The sequence below is a fragment of the Staurois parvus genome, unplaced genomic scaffold (assembly GCF_062004578.1).
Source record: "Staurois parvus isolate SC_StPar_1 unplaced genomic scaffold, SC_StPar_1.0 ptg000715l, whole genome shotgun sequence".
Lineage (NCBI taxonomy): Eukaryota > Metazoa > Chordata > Amphibia > Anura > Ranidae > Staurois > Staurois parvus.
Window position 1 is genome coordinate 5,139,957 of NW_028318511.1, and position 22,798 is coordinate 5,162,754.

The window sequence follows — 22,798 nt, forward strand, 5'->3', positions numbered from 1 at the left end:
TCTTTTTTTTTGGGCAGACTGACCCTTAATGCTATGACATACAGTTGACAACACAAGAATAATATTATGACATGAAATAACTTTGGAATGCTCACCTTCCAGATAAGTGATGGTAACATTAGTGTAGATGTTGTTAATGGAACGGCACGTCTCTATGTTGTGGTTGCCGCAAGGGTGATAATGCCATTCACATTCATCTTTAGGGTTATAGTAGTCACAAAATATAGCTGTTGGGAAACATTTAACCATTGCTTTTTAACATATCATATGAACATGCAAGAATAATTAGTACTACTTGTTAAAGACAAATTCTAAGAATCATGTAACTGGCCTGACTGTTAGAATGTACAACAGCTATAAACTATAAACCTAAATCTGTGTAATATAATAGAGGACTTAAAATACAACTAATAGAATTGTGTTTGCAATGTGTTTTTTATGTCTTTCATGTTAGGATTAGAAGTGGTTGGTATCTGTACTTGTTGACTATTGTATTTGAGGGTTACAACTTCCACTCTCTAATATTGGAGTTTGAGGAACCAGCATTAATTATTATTATTTATTATTATACAGGATTTATATAGCGCCAACAGTGTGAGCAGCGCTTTACAATATGATGGGAGACAGTACAATTGCAATACAGTTCAGTACAGAAGGAATAGGAGGGCCCTGATCCTGGGAGCTTACATTCTAAAGGGAGCATTAATGCTCTACGTAGGGATCTCTGTAGACATATTCCAACACCCATTATAATCGATTATCTATTATCGACTTAATGTTTGTACCTTTTGTGCTCAATAGGAAATGTTGTGATTTAGCATGTTAGCATGATGGGATGTAGACACAGCTCTGTCTGTAGAATACTGTGTGCAGGCATGCTAAGTGCTTTTGGTAGGACAATCCACAGATGCAGTTGTGCCTGTGTGGTAAGATGGATCTGTAGACACCTCTATTCCCCCACAGCAAAAAGCAACATCCGGTAACAAAGAATACTTCAAAAGTACACACAAATAAAAGGAACAAGATGGGCAATGAATACAATTTGCTAAGGTCAATATCTGACTACATTTTCTTACAATATCAATATTATCAGAAAGTAAATGTATACCTAAAGTGTATGTAAAGTCATTTTTCAGTTTTAAATAAAGAAAAGTAGGGGTAGAACCTTCATCAGATTTTATTGATGCCTGCATCCCCACTGGGAAGATGAATCCTCTGTATATGTCCTGGTGACCGTTTTCAAAAAAGCTGAGTCACTGGAGAAAGAATGGAAGACAATCTTCCAATGGGGAAGATTGATGCATCTGATTCCTCTCACAAGCGTCTAAGGGAGGATTTCCCTTGATTTAATGAGATCTGCTCTCATTTAGTGTTGTTTAAAAACAGAAAGTGAAGAAAAAAATCCCAACTGGGACATGGACAGCAAAAAAACTATCCAAAACTAAAAGAAGTACAGTAGATATACTTTACAAAATCTTTATTGCACTCAGACGTATTTGTAGTAACTACTTCAAACTGTATGCATGAAATTGTTTGTTACCTATTTTTTATGGTCAAATAATGACTAGGGTTAGATGATTGTAGTAATTCTTTACTCACGACATATGTCTGGTGTTCTCCAGTAGACACAGACTCCGGATTTAGTACATTCCTGACCATAGGCAGCTACCGCTGTGCAGAAGCAATCACAGTCTCCACCACTGTCACAGGAGCAAGCATCACTCACACAGGCCTCATAAAAAGGTTTTGGATCCACCTTGTAAAAAATGAATGTATTGACTTGTTTAGATATTCATAGAAGTTAACAAGAAAGCTTTTCTGCCTTCTCTGAAGTCTGTCTTGTACAATAACAGGTGAAATAAAATTCCAAAATGTTGTCGCCTACTCAACATAGGGATAAAGATTTCCTTGTGCTGGTGCTGGATTCACAGCTTCAAAACTTGATTTATGATTAAGCTACTGTATATTAGCAACATATGTCAAGGTGCTATATGTTATACTACTGTTTATGATCTACTGATTTATTAACCACTTGAAGACCAGGCCTCTTCTGACACTTTTTGATACATGTAAAAAGCAGTATTTTTTGCTAGAAAGTAATCCCCAAATTTTTTTTTTTTCAAGCAGAGGCCCTAGAGAATAAAATGGTGGGTTTTGCAGTTTTTTTGTGTCATATGGTATTTGTGCAGCACATTTTTAAACACGTTTTTTTTAAATACACTTTAATACATTGTAATGCACAAAAACACAATGTAATAATTAATGTTTTGGTAAAATATAGAAAATGATGTTATGCCGATTAAATAGGTAACTAGCATGTCCCGCTTTAAAATTGCACACACTTGTGGAAAGGCACCAAACTACGTTACCTAAATATCTCCATAAGCGATGCTTTAAAAGCCTTTACAGGTTACCAGTTTAGAGTGATACAGGAGGTCTGGTGCTAAAACTATTGCTCTTGCTCTCATATTTGCAGCGGTACCACACATGCATAGTGTGATCACTTTTTATGCATGCGTACAGGACTGACATATGCGCTTGCCTTTGCATGCGAGCACAGTGGGATGGGGGCGCTTTTAAAAAAATTTTTATTTTATTATTTCCTTTATTTGAATTTTCTAATTTGTACACTGACTTATTAATTTTTTTTTATCACTTTTGTGACAACAATAAGCAGTGACAGATCCTCTTTACTGAGACGTCTCCTCTGCCCTTAAAAGCATCTGTCAAACCAAGATCAGTTTGATGAGATTGCTTGCTTACATGCTGGGGAAACAGAAAGTGACAAAATACTCATCTGTTTCCTAATACCATAGAGATGATCAGGGAAGATCCAGTCCCCAATCATCTTTATGGTAAGCCAGCTGAACCACCATCTTCAGTCCTGGGTTCCTCGGTGGATCGACAGGGCCCAAGGAAGCACTAAAGCACAGTGGGAGGAGGGGGCCTTTTCATCACCTGTAAAAGTCAATCGCCTGCAGAAAAAAACAATACTGGGATGATGTCTGTAGCTGCAGGCATCATCCTAGTATAACCACTTAGACCTGGTGACATACGTGTACTTTACATGATCTTAGAGTGGAATCCCCAAGCCTGAATGATTCATATGTGGTTTCTTTTTACAGATTGTCAGATATTACCTGCTACCTCTTTTGAAGTACCCATTTAATTATTTATTTAAAACAGGTACTTATATTGCAAAACAACATTTCCTACAATCCTGTGCATTGAAACATTATTTATCTTTTACCATCATTTTTTAGAAGATAAGAGCATTAAGCAATCCATCTTGTTTCCTACACTGTATATACTGTAAATACAGAAATCTAATTTCTCATTACTTCTGGCAGGTAGCCCAAGACTTAAATGAGATGTTTGTACACCTTGATAATCCTTAGGTAAGAAATGAATGCTCTTTACTTATCTCCTTACCTTGCTGTGGCAGGCTTGAAACACTTGGCCTTTGATGAGGCTGCATTGCTTTTCAGCCCAGGAGCGTCGGTGTGGGTTCTGAGTGCAAGGGTTCATTACTGCGGCATATTCAGGACAGCTGGGATCATACTTCCAGCTGTTCCCAAACTCTAGCACATCAGTGACTGGCAACATGTGGCTGGTTTTAAAATCATTTTGTGAATTGTCATCAAAGTTGCCACACAAGCCACATAGTTTGCCCTGTAGAAAAAATAAGATCATTTAGATGAAACCTTACATGAATGAGTTAGAGTGTACGGCTTTGAGATACTGCATAGAGCATGCAGATTTCCATATATTAAAACTGCAAATAGTATTAGATTTTTAGAACTGTAATATATAATAATCCTATAATACATACACAGATTTACACTGATCAGTCATAGCTATATGACCACTACTTTTGCCATCAAAACAGCCTTGAGCCATATGGATGACACTAGACCTCTGAAGTTATGCTCTGGTATCTGGCACCAAGCCACAGGTCCTTTAATTCCTGTAAGTTGTGAGGTGGGGAGCTCCATGCATCAGACTTGTTTTTCCAGCACATCCCATAGATGCTGAATTGAAATGCGATCTGGAGAATTTGGAGGCCAAGTCAACAACTTGTGTTCCCGAAGCCATTCTTGAACCATTTCTGCAGTATGGCAGGGTGAATTATCCTGCTAATAGAGGCCACAGCTATCAGGGAATACTTTTTTCCATGAAGGGGTGCACTTGGTGAGCAACAATGTTTAGGTAGGTGGTACATGTCAAAGCAACATCCGTATGAATGGCAGGACCCAAGGTTCCCCAGCAGAACATTACCCAAAGCATCACACTGCCTCCACTGGTGCATCCTGGTGCCATCACTTCTGACAGCAAGCAATGCACATGCACCCGGTCATCCACAAGATGTAAAAGGACACACGATTCATCAGACCAGGCCACCTTCTTCTGTTGCTTTGTGTTCCAGTTCTGATGCCCACCTGCCCATTGTCGGCACTTTTAGCTGTGGACACAGGTCACCAAGGGCAGACCTGTCTGTGACACATGTTTACTTGCTGCCTAATATATCCCACGACTTCCAAATGCTGTTGTAACAAGATAATCAATGTTATTCACTTTATCTGTCAGTGGTCATAACGTTATAGCTAATCATATTCATATACACTATATTGCCAAAAGTATTGGGATGCCTGTCTTTACATGCACATGAACTTTAATGGCATCCCAGTCTTAGTCTGTAGGGTTCAATATTGAGTTGGCCCACCCTTTGCAGCTATAACAGCTTCAAGTCTTCTGGGAAGGTTGTCCACAAGGTTTAGGAGTGTGCTTATGGGAATGTTTGACCATTCTTCCAGAAGTGCATTTGTGAGGTCAGGCACTGATGTCGGACGAAAAGGCCTGGCTTGCAGTCTCTGCTCTAATTCATCCCAAAGGTGTTCTATCAGGTTGAGGTCAGGACTCTGTGCAGGCCATTCAAGTTCCTCCACCCCAAACTTGCTCATCCATGTCTTTATAGACATTGGTTTGTGCACTGGTGCGCAGTCCTGTTGGAACAGGAAGGAAAAATCCTGAAACTGTTCCCACAAAGTTGGGAGCATGAAATTGTCCAAAATTTTTGACACCTTAAGAGTTCCCTTCACTGGAAATAAGGGGCCAAGCACACCCCCTGAAGAACAACCCCGCGTCATAATCCCAGCTCCACCAAACTTTACACTTGGCACAATGCAGTTAGGCAAGTACAGCCAAACCCAGACACGTCCATCAGATTGCCAGACAGAGAAGCGTGATTTGTCACTTCAGAGAACATGTCTCCACTGCTCTAGAATCCAGTGGCCGTGTGTTTTACACCACTGCATCCAGCGCATTTTCTGATGCCACATATTACACTACAGACTACGGCTAATGTTGGGTAAACCAACACATACTCAGATCGAAGTTGGGTATCATTCTCTTACCTTGTAGGCAGGTGAAACTTTAATGAACATGGTGGTTTTTCTGTCCCAGATGAGGAGGATACCATTGCTTACTTCAATAACTAAGTAAATACCAACTTCACGGGTCAGATAATCAACATGCTTCCCGCCTTGTCCTTCCATCTTCTTTATGGTTTTCTCTGCTAACTTCAGTATCTTATTCTGAATCAAGAAAAATGTGTCTATGAAACTTCTTTAATCTTGTCTTATTATGCTGAGTTTTTTAACATGAAATAAGCAACCCAATTTATTTTTTAATAATCTACCCAGCAAGCAACATATATTATTTAGAGAAGATATTCATTGTTAAATTACTTCATTTTTATTTTCTTGCTGTTATGTAAATATGCTATTGCATTTGTAGTTCAATAAATTCCTTTGTGTGTCTGATATTCTGGATTAATGTATATGCTTCCCACTGACCTCCCAGAAAAACAAATTATACATAATTCCACTAGCTTATAGTAATGGGGAATTTTTACTCTCACCAGAACAGAAGCAGGTGGGGTCCCAAAATACTATACAAAGATCTGAGAGAGTGTTTAAAAAGAACCAGTAAACCAGCATGTATCTGTAATAATTTAGTTCAGTACTCTTGAATTTTTATAATAGAGTAGCTTTACCACTCAAGAATTACAGATATTCTCTCCCTGTCAGAACAAAAGTGTCAGGCTGTAACAGGGGCGGACTGACAACTCATGGGGCCCCCGGGCAATAGGGGATCATGGGGCCCCTGTGTCCTCGCCCACACCCAAAAAAGCCTATGAAAAAGCCAATGAAAGGTACCAAGAGCATCTCATGGGGCCCCCTACTGACCACAGGTCCTCGGGCAATGCCCGAGTGCTTGAATAGTCAGTCTGCCCTGGGCTGTAAGGATCTCCTATAGCCTATCTCACAAATACATATTCCTGACTAGTTCTCTTTAAATAAAGACAATTTTTCAATTCTACTAGTATGCTATGAGCAATAATTAGAAATTTTGGTTTGACCATCAGATGAATCTGAGAGCCATAATTCAGCTATAGATATACAAATAAAAGAGAACTCTGTGAGTGTTGCTGTATTTGAAATGTTTGTTACAGAACACCACTAACTTCTCTGCAGAAGCATGGCCATGTATAAGATTGGTTATTAAAAGCTTACAAAATATACATACCCCTAGAAAGACCTTGATAGATTTTGAACACGTGACTCCTGTAGTGCCACATCGGACATTTTCTGTGATGATACTAAAATTCCCATCAGATTGATTAGGGCCACAATAATCCTGGAATTAGAAGAAATGAACATTTTTATGTTTCAAGCATGGCATACATAGGTGAAATGAGCCAAATATACCTTATATAAAATTGTTTGTTTTCTGTGAACTATACTGGTTAAATTACCTGAATGAATGGACTGCAGAATATACGAAATGCTATTATAGTATAAAGTAACACTCAATAACTGAGTGCATTGTTTAACAGTTGATTAAAAGATATCAAGTACCGTAGTTTAAGAACATATACTTTCATACAACCAGTGACCCATAAAAACCAACTAGTATTCCAGTGGCATCAGTTTAAGATAGTGAAATAATGGGGTTGATTTACTGAAGGCAAACCGACTGTGCACTTTGCAAGAGCTTAGTAAATGAAGTGAAACTTCAAAGAATCCCTAATCACATGCAAGGAAAATAGAAAAAAAGCACTTTTGCTTGCACATGATTGGACGATGGAAATCAGCAGAGCTTCCCCTCACTTACTAAGTTCTGGAGAAAATGCCCTTGCACGTTCAACGTTTATTTGCCTTTAGTTTACCAACCCCACTGGCTCTACCAACTTACTGTAAAACCCCATACTAGATAGAACAATAATTAATGTGAAGATAGTTTACTGGTCCTAGGTGTGCATATGTGCAAACAGCTTGCCTGCATGTACACTTCTCAAAAAAATTAAAGGAACACTTTTGAAATCAGATCTCAGTGGGAAAAAATATCATGCTGAATATCTATACTGATATAGACTGGGTAATGTGTTAAGAACATAAGGATGCCCCATTGTTTGATGGAAATTAAAATTATCAAAATACAGAGGACTGAATTCAAAGACACCCCGAAAATCAAAGTGAAAAAATTATGCAGCAGGCTAATCCATTTTGCTGAAACTTTATTGCAGCAACTCAAAATGGTACTCAGTAGTTTGTATGGCCCCATATGCTTGTATGCATGCCTGACAACATTGGGGCATGCTTCTAATGAGACGAGGGATGGTGTCCTGTGGTATTTCCTCCCATATCTGGACCAGGGCATCACTAAGCTCCTGGACAGTCTGAGGTGCAACCTGGCGGCATCGGTTGGACCACAACACAAAGAGGTGTTCTATTGGATTTAGGTCAGGCGAGCGTGGGGGCCATTCAGTGGTATCAATTACTTCACCCTCCAGGAACTGCCTGCATACTCTCGCCACATGAGGCCGAGCATTGTCACGCACCAGGAGGAACCCAGGACTGCACCAGCTTAGGGTCTGACAATGGGTCCAAGGATTTCATCCCCATACCTAATAGCAGTCAGAGTGCCATTGTCTAGTCTGTACAGTTCTGTGCGTCCCTCCATGGATATGCCTCCCCAGACCATCAATGACCCACCACCAAAACGTTCACGCTGAACGATGATGCAGGCAGCATAACATTCTTCGTTGCTTCTCCGGACCCTTTCACGTCTGTCACATGTGCTCAGAGTGAACCTGCTCTCATCTGTGAAAAGTGCAAGGCGCGTGACCTGCCCATTCTGGTGTTCAATGGCAAATGCCAATCGAGCTCTATGGTGCCGGGCAGTGAGCACAGGGCCTACTAGAGGACATGGCGCCATCAGGCTACCCTCATGAAGTCTGTTTCTGATTGATTGGTCAGAGACATTCACACCAGTGGGCTGCTAGAGGTCATTTTGTAGGGTTCTGGCAGTGCTCATCCTGTTCCTCCTTGCATAAAGAAGAAGATACGGTCCTGTTGATGGGTTAAGGACCTTCTACAGCCCTCTCCAGCTCTCCAACAGTAACTGCCTGTCTCCTGGATTTTCCTCCATGCTCTTGAGAATGTGCTGGGAGACACAGCAAACCTTTTGGCAATGGCACGTAGTGATGTGCCATCCTGGAGGAGTTGGATTTCCTGTGCAACCTCTGTAAGGTCCAGGTATCACCTCATGCTACCAGTAGTGACACTAACCCTAGCCAATTGCAAAACTAGTAAAAAACAGTTAGAAAAGATGAGTAGAGAAAAAAATGTCAGTGGCCTCCACCTGTAAAACCATTCTTGTTTTGGGGGTCATCTCATTGTTGCCCATCTAGTGCACCTGTTGTTAATTCAATTAACACCAAAGCAGCTGAAACTGATTAACAACCCCCTCTGCTACTTAACTCACCATATCAATATCCAAGGAGTTTAATTGACTTGATGCCATACTCTGATTAAAAAGTGTTCCTTTAATTTTTTTCAGCAGTGTATATTACTTGGTATGTGAGGTACTGTACATCATTTCATGTATCAGATCACTATAAGTTGTTTGTACTGTTTTAACTGCAGGGGTGGTAAACTGTCAGTTAACAATGCCTTATTATTTTGAGCAGTTCATTGTGTGCACAGTAATTGTTTCTTTGTTTTACCCGATTGCATTTTTTAATTAATTTTCTTTGTGTTCTATGACTTTGGGGGAATGGCTGGAATATGTCCTTTTCCTACATATTCTGTACTAAAGTATCCCTTCTCATCTCAGATCAGGTATAATTTTTATGTCCATTATTGTCAAGAGGGGCGTACAACCCTCCCATAACTGTCACATAAGCTACCCTTATAGAGCCTTATAGCTCTTTAAGACTTACAAGTGATCTAATGACCATCAGTTCTGTGGGATTAATTAGATGACCAGTACTCTTCATATTAATCTTATGTACATTACAAGCATACAGAATAATTTGCAGCAACCTCTAAAGAAGCTTTTCAGTCCCATACAAAAACATATATCTGGACAATAGCCAGGAAATAAGATACATCAACATAAAATTAGCTGTCCATGCTATAATATGAACATAATAGTTTAGGTGACTTACCTGTGCAGCCACAAATTCACATTCCCCATCAAAGTCATAAAGTTTGTCATCAAATGTTATGTAATGACCACTTCCATAGATTGTACATGTTCCATAACACACCGTATCAGTGCAAGTCCATTGTCCACGCTGACATAAGCTTGAAGTCAATAAAAAGTAATTTTTTAACATTTATCTAATTTTCCAGGTAATAACACCAAACATACAAACAATGAAAACAAAAAATCTGCGCTTAGTGATACAACAACTTAAACAAAAATTAACAATAATAAAATCAACAAGAGTGAAAGCTGCATTTCCATATCCTGATATAAGACCATTAAAAAAATACTAATTATTGTAGCGCTTCAGTGAATTGGCTACCACCCCACACTGTGTATATAATGCCCCAATATGCAAGTATAAGACATTCCAAAATCCTCCTACCTGTTGTGCCTTGCTTCAATACACAAAGTATAACTCCCCTGGCATTCACTCTCTACCTCCAACACCACAAAAAGCTTACCAGACTTGAAGGTTCCAGAGAGGACAAAGCATGCCTGTGTATGGAATTATCCCCATACAGGCTAACCGAAGATGCCAGCCTTGGTGCCAATCCTGAAGGTGCCTATCCTGAACACAGAACACAAAAAACTGCAAATGGTGCAGAAAATCCACGAGACTTATTTAAATCATTATACAAAATAGCTCTACATTGTGGGAGTTTGTGGTGGCATATTCTGTCCATTTCTTTAGCGCTATTTTGTATGGTGATTTTAAATAAGTCTCTTGGATCATCTGCACCATTTGGCGTTTTTTCCTTTTTTTCATAAGATAAAATAATAAACCAAAGTGCTTGGGGGTTCCCAATAGCATTGACTTGGGATTAGCCAACCTATATGTCAGCCGTTGTGAAGAAAATGACAGTCACTATAAGCATAATGATATAGACAAAGTTTTTATTATGTATCCATCACAGCCAAAGATCACATTAGAAACCACTAAAAATCCATAAACTCATGGGATACAAGAACTCCCACTTACAAATTCATCAGTGTGGCAGTAAGGCTGTGCGAAAGGAACGACCAATTTTGTCGCTTATGTGGTGGTAATCCGATGTTCATCAGTATGGCAAAAAAACTGTACAAAGGAGACATCTATGGGTCTAGGTGTACCGATCATGTAGCACTGATCACCTGTGGCTGGAACCAGTTTAGGCATCCTGGGACTGGCAATCGTTTATAACAGAAGTGACACGTCGGATGTAATCAATACCTGTATCCAGGGACGCTGGATGAAGCTCCACCAAAGTCGGTCTCCGACCTCTGGAAACTACATCACAGATCCAAGATGGCGCTGATGTTGCTATGACAACGCCAACGTGTCACTTTCAGTGTACACAATCGCCAGCCCCAGGATGCCTACACCAGTTCCAGCCACATGTGATCAGTGCTACATGAGCAGTATACCTTGACGTTTCCTTTGTACAGTTTTTTGCCATACCGATGAACATTGGATTACCACCACATAAGCGACAAAATTGGTCGTCCCTTTCACACAGCCTTACTGCCACACTGATGGATATGTAAGTGGGGATTCTTGTATCCCATGCGTTTATGGATTTTTTGTGGTTTTTAATGTGATCTTTGGCTGTGATGGATACATAATAAAACCTTTGTCTATATCATTAAGCTTATAGTGACTGCCATTTTCTTCACAACGGTTGACATATAGGCTGGCTAATCCTAAATCAATGCTATTGGGAACCCCAAAGCGCTTGGTTTATTATTTTGTCTTGTTTGTCTGCCTCTGTGTTTCATTGGTTTACTCAAAGCAGCTGTGGATGCTCCCTTGATTTTCGCCAAGGTTTTTGAAATCAACAGACTGTATTGGATTTGTTTGTCTTTTTTTTCATACAGTACATAACAAAGGAGAACTAAGGTATTGACTGGTGCATTCAGTATTGCGGCTGGTACCTTCGGGTATCCTATATGGGGATGAATAGACAGGCGTCCTTTGACCTCTCTAACTTTGGGGTCTACAAATCTGGTGAGTGTTTTGTAGTGTTGGAGGTGGACAGTGAATCACAGAGGAGTTAGGCTTTATGTATTAAAGCATAGTCCAGTGAATTGGAGGATTTTGGAACATTTTATACATATATGTATATTGAGGCATTTTATACAGCGTGGGGTGGTAGTCACTTTAAAGAAATGCTACATTCAATAATACAAAACATAGACAGGGATTTTATTTGAACAGAGTACTATACTGAAGTCATATACTATATGTCCTTACAACACAAGGTAATGATTTAGGTAGATAAATTAGTGATATAATTATTTTCAAATGCATCCTGCCATAGCAAAATTCGGTGTAAGATTTTGAACATCTATGAATTACCATGTATTGCAGTCCACCTTGATGTTGGTCCCATGTGGGTAGATGTCTTCATTATGGAAGCAAGGACACTTTTCTTCAGGAACGCAACCACCAAAGCCATCATCATAAAGTCCATTGGGGCAGATGCATCCTGGCAAACACTCTGTCTGAAACTAGATTACCAGACAGACACATTTAGATAATGAACACAATAGAAAATGAAAGGTTCTCCCACTTAAAAATAAGAAAACCTTTTTAATAGGCTGTTGAGAACAAAGCGTGGGAAGGTACTCAGGATTCTTTGGTATAAAAATCTAATGACACAGCTCCTTTTTTCAGCTGAATCAATGTGCTATGAAAGCAGAAGCTATGTTTCCTCTCTTCATTGCTAAAGAACATCAAATGGTTCTGCATGCTGCAGAAGAAAACAGCTGATTAGCATGCATCTAAATTGGGAACCTCCACTTCATTTCACCACCTACCAATTTAAGGGGACTGTGACATTAAAGGATATCCATAAAGGACTAAGGTTTAGTTTTACATAATATAGAAACATACAGTTTAGTTTTTTTAAAGATTACCAAGAAATAGAAAAACAATGAACATACATATTCCACTCCAAGAGTCTTGCAGCTCCTCTGCATGGACGTTTTTGAAAGACCTTTCTGTTCTTTGTTACAGTCATAGTAGACCTTTCCTGGAGGGCAAGCTGTAGGAAGTAAAAGTACAAAAAATGAGGCGGAAAATGGAAAAAGGAGTGTTAGTGGAATGATTTAAAAGACCCCAAAACATCTATGCTTATCATGAGTAGCCTGAGATAATTTAGCTTGATTAGTTAAATCATCAGTTTGAAGACGATACTTCTGTATCTATTAAGGCTTAAGTGCAGCTAAAATTTAAAAACAAAAACAATTAGCACAAGGGACATAATTTGCAGTCAGTAGGATGTGCTCCTTGTGAAAGTGCTTATTTATTCAGAACTAAGGGGCTGTGACAGGCACTCATCAAGAGGTGAATGAAGCAGTTGGGCAGAAAGGTCATACATAGGCGGGCTTTCTTGATGAGAGTCTGTGACAGCCCCTTAGTTGTATTATTAGGCCCCCACCACACCAGAATAATACAGTGGCGGAGGCTGGGGGTAATGGACTGCACTACAGTAAAGTCAACTTCTTTATTGTAATATGATCATAAAACAAATACAATGCAGCAGGGAAGGCAACACTACTCACGTTTCACACTCTAGAGGGCCTAACTATAAACCCCTAATCATACAGTTCTATCACAGTATAGTTCCTGTACATATGTCCATCAGCAAAGATGCATAAACTGTGCAGTCAGGGCAGAAGCCTGAAGCATTTTTTTATACACAGGAATGTGTCACTGACAGTCAGCAACATGGCTAATGAATGGCTGCATGCCACTTCTGATAGCCTTGATACCCTAGACCAGTGGTATACAAGATGCAGCCCTGGGGCTGGATGTGGCTGGATTTGGGCCTAGGGGAACTATTCCATCCACAACTGACACCAGTGATGGGGCACCATTCCTCCCACTGACATTAATAATGGGGTGCCATTCCTCCCATTCATATCAATATTGGGGCAGTATTAATTCCACTGATACCAACAATAGGGCACTATTCCTCCTACTGATACCAACAATATGGCACTGTTCCTCCCACTGATAGCAACAATAAGTGCACCAATCCTTTCACGGATACCTAAAATGGGGCACTATTACTCCCACTAAAACGAATGATGAGGCATTGTTTACTCCGACTGACACTGGGACATTTTCTACTCCCACTGGCCACAGTTTGGCTCCCCTAAAGTCTGAAGGACAGAAAACTGACCATTTGCTTAGAAAGTTTGAAGACTCTTGCCCTAGGTCATGGCCTATGAAGCATTTCGTGCTTTCTCACCTCTTTTTCTCCCACAAATATGTATATATATATATATATATATATATATATGAAATTTTATCTTACAAGTGACTACCTTAGTGAAACCTAAATACAATTTAATGCTCAGTGCAACAATGTGTAGTTATGATTTTGTTAATAACATCTAAACATTTACTAGTTTATATATTAAAGTCTTGTAAAAAGGAAAAATAAAGTGTGCTTCAGTTCAGTCTCTGCTATTTAACTAACTCTGGTACTTTATACATTTACTTACTTTGATTCACATGGACAGTGCAAATTAGTTTCCCATTACGGCAGGTACTGGCAGAGAAAAAAAATATATACACTGTTAGAACTTTACTGACTTTAGATTTTACCTTTTAAAATATAGGAGAATAGTTTATATTTAGTCCACAGTAGCCCTGCTGTTGCCAAAAAGCTAGTCAGACATTGCAGATCTCTAAATGGCACAATGTGCTTAGAAAGATCATTTTGTCAAATGGGTCACATGTTTGATGTCTACTCTAAACAAAGGATTGAGGCTCTGAAGGCCATATCATAAATTAGGATCCAACAGTGGAAATTAGAAATCCAAAAATGATTAAAGATATCTGTTTTATTGGATATTGTGTAAAACAGAAGCAACCTGACAGCTGGAATGCCAGTGCAATTGTATAAGGCTGCATATAAGAAACGCTGAGCAGCCCCCACCTATACTTTACATTTGTTTCACTGTGGATTTATTTTATGTAGTAGCTAGGATAATGCAGAATGTCCCATCATAAAAGTGTCATCAAGAAAAAAAGCACCCATATCTGGGCTCAGGGACAGACATGCCATTTGTGCAGGTTGTGCAGCTGCACAAGGGCCCCTGGCCATTAGGGTCCATTTATACTATATGTAGAGCCAGAAGGTTCTGGGTCCATGTCATACTGTTATGTAGATATGGACACTGTGGGGTTTATTTACTAAAGCTGGAGAGTCCAAAATCAGACTCCCTTCTGCATAGAAACTAATCAGCTTCCAGGTTTCATTGCCAAAGCTTCATTGAACAAGCTGAGGTTAGAAGCTGATTGGTTTCTATGCAGAAGGGAGTCTGATTTTGGACTCTCCAGCTTTAGTAAATAAACCCCTGTTTGTTCTAGGGCAGTGGAGAACTGGGAGGAATTCTTCACAATGCGCTAGCCTTTGTTCAGGTTTGTGCTGGCCAGCGAGCAATCTCTGCCTTATCAACACTGTCTTGTCCTTTTCACCAACCTGTGGCTTAACATATAAAGGAGGGAAAACACACTCATGAGATCATCACACTGCTCTCTCCTCCAATTAGTGTTTTCCTTGTTGGCACTGCAGCACAGCTAACTGGCTCCTTACCCCTTTGCCAGTCTAATCTCTGATGTGCAGGGATTGCAAGAACTTGATACCAGGTAAAATTCAAGTATTTACACTGCTGCATTAAAAAACGGATTAAGTGTTAATTAATATAGAGCTTAATTACTTTGTGCTTTTTTTTAATCAGCATAAAGATTAGCTTTAACTGCCATAGCTGACTATATGCAATTTACAGTTTTAAAACCTACCATAGTTCATCTTGTACAGGGATCATCTGCAATGGTCTCAGATATTCACCACGGTGATAGCATGAACACTTGGAGATGGGTACACACAGACCCTTTTCATTCAGGAACTCTCCATTTAGACAGCCACAGCCCTCTACTGGGGCAAAGACACTAGTACAAGCTTTCTCTCCGTCTGCCAAGGAACGACACGTCGGCTGGCATGTTGTCAGGTTATACAGGAAGACTTGAGTAGAAGGACATGAAGTAATATTCTGATCTGCAGTGCATAAAGGAGAGAATGCAGCTTGCTTTATATTACAATACACAAGTATCATATAACTCATTTGCTTGGCTGTACACAAACCACAGAAAGAGAAAAAGGATTAACAGACTGGCTTGCTTTCTTTATTCACTGTGAAAGGAAACCTATCCTTAAAGAAACATGAAGCTGTTATTGCTGAATTCTCATTCCGCAAATGCTACAGTCCTAGTTGCCAAGTTTGAGTCATTAACCCAACATACATTTAGAATATATGTGTGATCTAAACATGGACAAGCGGTAGCAGCAGCTTATCACTTCTGCATCAGTAGAAGATGTCAGAATGCTGTAACCAATCTGTACCAAACAACTTAACTGAAATAGAAGGGGTGACTTGTGAAGTTGAGAAAAGGCAGGGACACACAAAACGGTCAGACTACTGGCTGAATGTGGATTACGTGCAGCTCATCACTTTTGCATATACGTTTTACACATATATATATATATATATATATATATATAATGTGTTTAGATACCGTACAATTTAACTGTATATTTAGTTATAATATAATAACATTTTCGATAGATATAATACTTAGATCTATAATAACGTTTAGAGTCTGAGTTGTTAACTCAAGTTGAAAGAAGCTGAATGTAAAAATAAATCTGTAATTTTTATACATTTTACAGAACTATCATTACAAGATCAAAACATATTCATATGGCAGGTATGTTAAAAAAATATTTTTCCTCTATAAAAATATGCAACAAAGATCAATGATTTAACTCTATACACACACACAACTGTCTTTACTAGCTTTGATAAGATCCTGTAGGCTCTGATGCTTCAAGGTGTACTAAAAGATAAAAGTGTCACTGTTCATGTCTTGTAACAATATTAAATTATTTCCACACTTTTTTTTTGCACATTTCCATATTCACTCATTTCATGACATCATTTAAACTGGCATGGGGTTATCCCAACACATTATGACAGCTGATGTGGTTTCACATATGGAAATATTGTGACGCACTTACACACCCTTCTAATTTTGAAATTGTAATTTTCCAGGCAGGGGCAGACTGACCATTTGGAAATTTGGGCACTGCCTGAGGGCCGGGGTCAGTAGGGGGCCCCATGAGATGCCCCTGGTACCTTTTTCATAGGCTATTTTGAGTTTGGGCAAGGACACAGGGGCCCCATGATTCCCTATTGCCCGGGGGCCCCATGAGTTGTCAGTCCGCCCCTGTTTCTAGGTTTTCCAAAAGCAGTTAAACCAATTCTTTATTTGCAGTGCTGCTCTGAATTTGATGAATTACTCTGGGACCCCAACATAATTCAGATATTATCAGATCTAGTGTATGTAGTGGTGGGTGGTCATGTAAGACTTACCACATATTCCATTCCTCCATCCCCACAAGATGATCCCTTTAGCGGCACAGGCTCTGACATAGGAGGAGAGTGCAGCACACATACACTGCTCGCTGTCTTTACAGCTACAAGAGTCATAACGACATCTCTGTAGACAAAAAAAGAATATGGTGTTTGAAAGAAAGTATGGAGGTAATGTTGGATGACCACAAGGTAAAGGGGGAAAAAAATACTCTAAACTTTTATTTTAGATAAACAAATCTTGCATGCAAAGTTTACTTTAAAGTGCATGTCTGAGGAAAAAAAAAAATATATATATATATACACTGTATATATATATATATTCATGCATCCCTACAATAGATGCACATCACCATGTTTTTTCTTTCTAAAAACCCTGCAAATACAGGAAAACACCTGTTGATCCTGTCAGAAATAAACTCCTTACCTGCTTTTAAGCTGACAACTCTGCTGCACTGAAATAAATTCCAAGTACTGTCAATCTTTCCCTAATAAACTACAAAACACCTCCCCATTATAACACAAAGATAAAGAAAAGGGGAGGTGTTCTGTAATCCAACATGTAAGATCTGAGCAGGGCTGACAACGTTGCTTAGGATGTCACTCCAGCAGAACCACTGTGCTGTCAGCTCAGACAGGGAGCTCACTTGATTCCTGGCAGATCACCAAATTTTTTTCCATACTTGCAGCATCTTTAAAGGGCTAAAACACTGAAATACATATGTATTGTAGCCAATTGCTAAAAATATTGATAATAATATATTTTTTCTTTTGCCCTGACATACGTTTTACCAACTGTCCCAAGTTGTTGGCAAGCAGGTACAGGCAGGGCTATGACTTTCCATATACTCTCATACAATGGTCTCAAGCTGACCATCCAATACTATACAATACAAATATCTAAACGGGAAAAAGGCAACTCTACAGTGCACATGAATGAAATATTGTTTAACGATGTAAAATAGGACTGTCAATCTGACAGTGTTTACAACATACAGCACTCACCTTTACATATTCAGTTGGATCAATAGTAGAGTGGCATTTGGCAAAAGGAGACTCATCTTTTTCCAATTCAGAGCACCAAGAGCTTCCATATTTTTCTTAAAAAATAAAGTGATTGCAATTAAAAAAAATAATCACAATACAAACCAGACATTGTTAATGATCATTTCAATAGCTTAATAATCTTTCATAATCCATGTTATCTGATTATCAATGAAAAAAAAGAAAAACAGAATGTGTGCCAGGTGATCTCTACCTATAGTACAGCTGCCAAGTGACAGTTTATTTCAAAAAAGGTGGCTGTGGTGGTTGGTGCTTACCTTTAAAACAGTTACCCTAGAAAATTACCCATAATTATCTTATAGTAATTATTCAAAACTCATCTTTAAACTTAATCTTAACCCCTAAGTGTAATTGTTAGCTTCTGTATTTAATAACCCACCCTTAAACTGAAACCACCTAAACCTACTTCTTAAACGTAACCTTAGCCCACCAAAAAAGGAATATCAATACAAAAACATGACAACTGTATTATGGCACCAATACCCACATTAAAATAATTCCGAAAACTCTCAGTGTCTGTGAATCATATCCTCTATGCCCAAGTGTCCTCCACCTGAGCTATCAACTACTGATTCCAAAATCAGTGACATTGCAGTACTTTTAATACTGATGACTGCTATGACATAATAATATAAGAAAACATTGTGAGTTAAACACATTGTGAAACAAATTGTTACCTTTCTCAATGCTGAGGCTGCAGGGATCATCCAGGAAGTCTGGCATGTCTTGACAGGTGGACTGGGCCTTCCATGTGTTGGCAAAGGCTGATGCAGTGGCTTCCACAAGACCGCCTGATGTTTTAAAATCATCTGTTTCCTTGGAATTGAAGTTTCCACAAAGGCCTTTAAAGTTAAAAAAAAAGCTATTGAAATGCCTGGTACATAACAAAAAACATACCTGGAAATTGTGGTAGTATTGATCTGTGGTTTCTGCAAACAAATATATCAGAATCATAAGTTTATTCACAGAACAGCCACATCTGTATTGATGGACATATTTGGCAAATATGAAATAGCAAGTGTCAGTTTATTAATATGGTCTTTTGAGGTGCCCAAGGATTACACCAAAGTATCAAAAAATACTACATTTTTATTTGTATTAACATCACATAAAATTGCATAAATTTGTGACAGATCACCATATGCAGTTTCTCATACAATTGTATTCACGCTAGGCTGTCAGGCCTCAATTAACCTCAATATTTAGAACTAAAAAAACTAAACATTGATGTTCATTGCCTGAAATTTATTTGAATTTTTTAAAGCTTATGTACGTATTTATATGTGATGTTTGTGCAAATATTTTTTTTTTATACTTTGGTATAATCCTTGGAAACCCCAAAAGTCCATATAAATAAATTTACACTTTTGGTGATTCTTGATACACTCAAGATGTGGTATCCCTTTTTACCAAACCACTACTATGCCATATTATAGCCTATACTATGAAACAGAATTTACTTCCTTCAATTCACTTCCTTTGTGCAGGTTGGGAGATGATAATGCACATACTTCCTTTAGTTCATCATTTAGGCTCACCATATGTTACGCAATTTTCTTTCCTTCAACTGCAGGTATGTGCGATTTGATGTAAGAATTTGGATTTTAAGAAAGACAGCAGCCATGGGAATCTATCTACATTTGATTGTCTGTTTATGAGTGTATTATTTTATGTAGATTTTTGGGGGGGTTTTACTTGATTTATTCACATTTTTTATCATTATCATTATTTCATGGCACGGTAGGTGGTGTAATTTTTCTGCAACACTTTGGTATAGAATCAGAGCGACTTCAGTACAGCCAGCCTCACCATAGATGGATCAAAATTCACCCGGTTCCTGTTAATTCGATCGAATTTCAATCCGTCTGTGGCCGGCTTTAGTATAGCGTTTTTATTAAATAATGCAAAGAGCAATAAGGCATAACCAAGGAGATAACTAACAGTGTGATTGATATGGGGTCTATATAATAAAGTCGTAGAGTACAATGCTATTTGTTTTTTCAAAGCCACTCACTAATTGCAAGTAACTTCAAAAGTAAACTTTATTTCCCAAGGGCAAAATTTAACCAGAATCAGCAATTTTTACTCCAAATTTAGTTTGTGTTACTTTTACATATGTCTGTAAGCTGAAATTTTTTAGAAAAAAAAAGGAATTTCAAAAAAAACTGTAGGGGATTTACTAAAACTGGAGCACTCAGAATCTGGTATAGCTGTGCATGGTAGCCAATCAGCTTTTAACTTAAGCTTGTACAATTAAGCCTTGACAATAAAACCTGGAAGCTGACTGGTTTCTTTGCATAGTTGCACCAGATCGTGCATGCTCCATGCACCACAAATATTATTTGTCTCTTTGTAAATAAATATATTTATATGATGCTATCACCAACATTTTACTATTTTATAGAACCCTTTTGCTGTATTCTACTGTTCCCCCCTGAAGAAGATTCAGAATATAAACCTTATGAATTGAAACGCGTTGAAGTTTTTTTTTTTTGGTGAATACAGCCAAACCATTGCCATTTGTGTATATTACCCTGTACAGCGTATTCTTTTTTTCTTTGTTTTTAAGATTGGATCTAATAAAATGGTGTTTTAGACATTTTCCTTGTTGTAATATTTTGGTACTTGCAAATCCCATTTTCAAAAATATATGTTTACTTTTCTTCTGTGAGTTGGGATATAAGCACCGTTAATATATAGAGTAACTGGCCAGTACCACATATTCTATCATAAGCAATTGTAATTTTGTAATAAAATACATGTGTTTACCTTTTATCATCCTTTATTGAAGCTCAGTGATGCTGATTTACTACAGCCTTTCTGCAGTTATTTCCTATACAGTACATGAATGTACCCCCACAATGTCTGCATGGTATTTCCTAGGGTCTGCTTGCTGCTAATGACAACAATAGACCATGTCTGCATAAGGTGTGCTGGAATGGCCACTTGTGTCAACCACAAGGCTGTGTAAACAGGGTGACAACATGGGAACACAATTGGGAGAGAGAGAGAGAGCGTTGTGACTCTTATAACTGGAAGTGACTGAACAAGAACTTTCATTGCAGAATTACCAGGTATTATTTTTTAACATCTCAGATTTTAAAATGTTGGAAAACAACTCTTTAATTTACAGTAATATGTTAAAACTTGAGATTCTAGTGATTTAGTTTAGGCTTCTATTAGTTTGATTTCATATTATATACACACTAACTGCAACAGGCTCACAGAGTCTGCCACCAACCCAAGTTGTAACTAACCTTGCAGTTTTCTCCTGGCAGATTTGTCCATGGTAATGTACACCTGCATGATGGGTGATAGTTGAATCTGCATCTGAAGTCCAAATGTAGCTTGAGCAATGATGAAGGGATCAGAAGGCTGCATGATGGAAAAACTGGCTGTAGAAGAAAACACACAAAGTCTATAATAAGTGGCTAATCTTTTAAAGAATTCTAGTGACAAATCTCCAAATGTAAATAATTACTTCTGAGAATAATTTTATATTTATTCCCAACCTACTTTAAAGTGGTAATGCCCAGCAGCCTATGCTTACCTTCTTTTTTTCTCTGTTCAGCCTTTATAACTGTCACCTATGGGTATAATGCTTGGCAACTAGCCATTCAGGCACCCAGCATTTTTACAGAGAATGAGCAGATAGTACGTACTCCTTTTTAAGTGTTGACTTGGAACATATACAGGACTACCTCTCATTGCTCCCAGGAATCAAACAGAACAGAATCAGAGCAAAGGAAAGTTATGGTCAAAGCACAGGTTCACAATAAGATCACTGGGGATCATAGAGAAGCATGTTCTATGTGTGCCTGTTCTAATGTTTTTACAGTTATGACATGCTAGCAAGAGTATTCGCTTTAACAATTTAAAATTCATCAGAACACTATTTTTTCACATAAAGAAATATGTATTTCTTATTTGCTTCCTTTGTTAAATATACCTTTAAAAGTGTTTTGTTATATCTGTTCAATGGGTGCAAACAATTACCTGTTGATCTGGTCAGTGAGCTCATAATTACTGGTACTGTCCAATAAAGAAATAAGTAATAAAATATTGTATTATTTAAATATTTGATTACTATTACCTGTAATGTGAGGCAGCGTGACTTCAAGGTTATTTAGTAAGACTGTCCCATCCGCTTTAAAGGTCACAACCTGCAGAAGTGAAGCAGTGTTACAGTCAATCTGGTACTGAAATGTTTTAAAAACTAAGCGGAAAAAGCCACTGCAATAAAAAAAATTCTCTTAGTGGAATTTGCAGTGCAGTGAAAGTAAATGAAAATATAAGGAGTTTCAATACATTTCAAATTATTTTGATTGGTTTTTGTATTTGATCTTTTTTATTTACTTTTCACTTATTGGTATACTTGCATTTTGCATGTTGTCTGTGAGTAGAACAACAGACTTGAGACAGGATTCTCTTTTAGAAGAACTGCAAGGAGCCAATTCTCCAAGGACAACATGGGATTCATTTCTGCGACCCTATAAAAGAAAAGAACATTACTGGTGAATTTTTGCATGTATGTTGTGTATAGTGTATTCTGATTTGCTGACGTATACAGTATATTTAGAGACCAGGTTAGGCTGTATGATCAATGGGCTCTTATTTATTGCTGTATTCTAGGGTATACATTTTATGCTGCTATGTTAGACTCCTTGCCAAGACAGAGCTGGACATATAGTATTAATCTACTAACTAGGTCAACCATGATAAATCATTTGCACTTTGTGCCTTAAAGAGA

At 38.3% G+C, this 22,798-nt stretch overlaps 1 protein-coding gene across 1 annotated transcript in view; it reads right to left on the reverse strand.

Moving 5' to 3' along the window:
- The window catches only part of LOC149445624 (uncharacterized), a 114,638-nt gene that overhangs the window by 69,744 nt on the left and 22,096 nt on the right, over positions 1-22,798 (reverse strand). Inside the window, exons 10-25 of the mRNA XM_089653507.1 lie at positions 22,428-22,538; positions 22,142-22,211; positions 21,306-21,443; positions 18,726-18,890; positions 17,989-18,083; positions 16,984-17,110; positions 15,353-15,608; positions 14,050-14,096; positions 12,481-12,581; positions 11,894-12,045; positions 9,515-9,653; positions 6,589-6,699; positions 5,415-5,594; positions 3,433-3,672; positions 1,600-1,756; positions 96-227 (exon numbers count right to left, since the gene is read on the reverse strand). Coding sequence (XP_089509633.1) covers positions 96-227; positions 1,600-1,756; positions 3,433-3,672; positions 5,415-5,594; positions 6,589-6,699; positions 9,515-9,653; positions 11,894-12,045; positions 12,481-12,581; positions 14,050-14,096; positions 15,353-15,608; positions 16,984-17,110; positions 17,989-18,083; positions 18,726-18,890; positions 21,306-21,443; positions 22,142-22,211; positions 22,428-22,538 — 2,221 coding nt within the window. The remainder of the gene's footprint in view (positions 1-95; positions 228-1,599; positions 1,757-3,432; positions 3,673-5,414; positions 5,595-6,588; positions 6,700-9,514; positions 9,654-11,893; positions 12,046-12,480; positions 12,582-14,049; positions 14,097-15,352; positions 15,609-16,983; positions 17,111-17,988; positions 18,084-18,725; positions 18,891-21,305; positions 21,444-22,141; positions 22,212-22,427; positions 22,539-22,798) is intronic.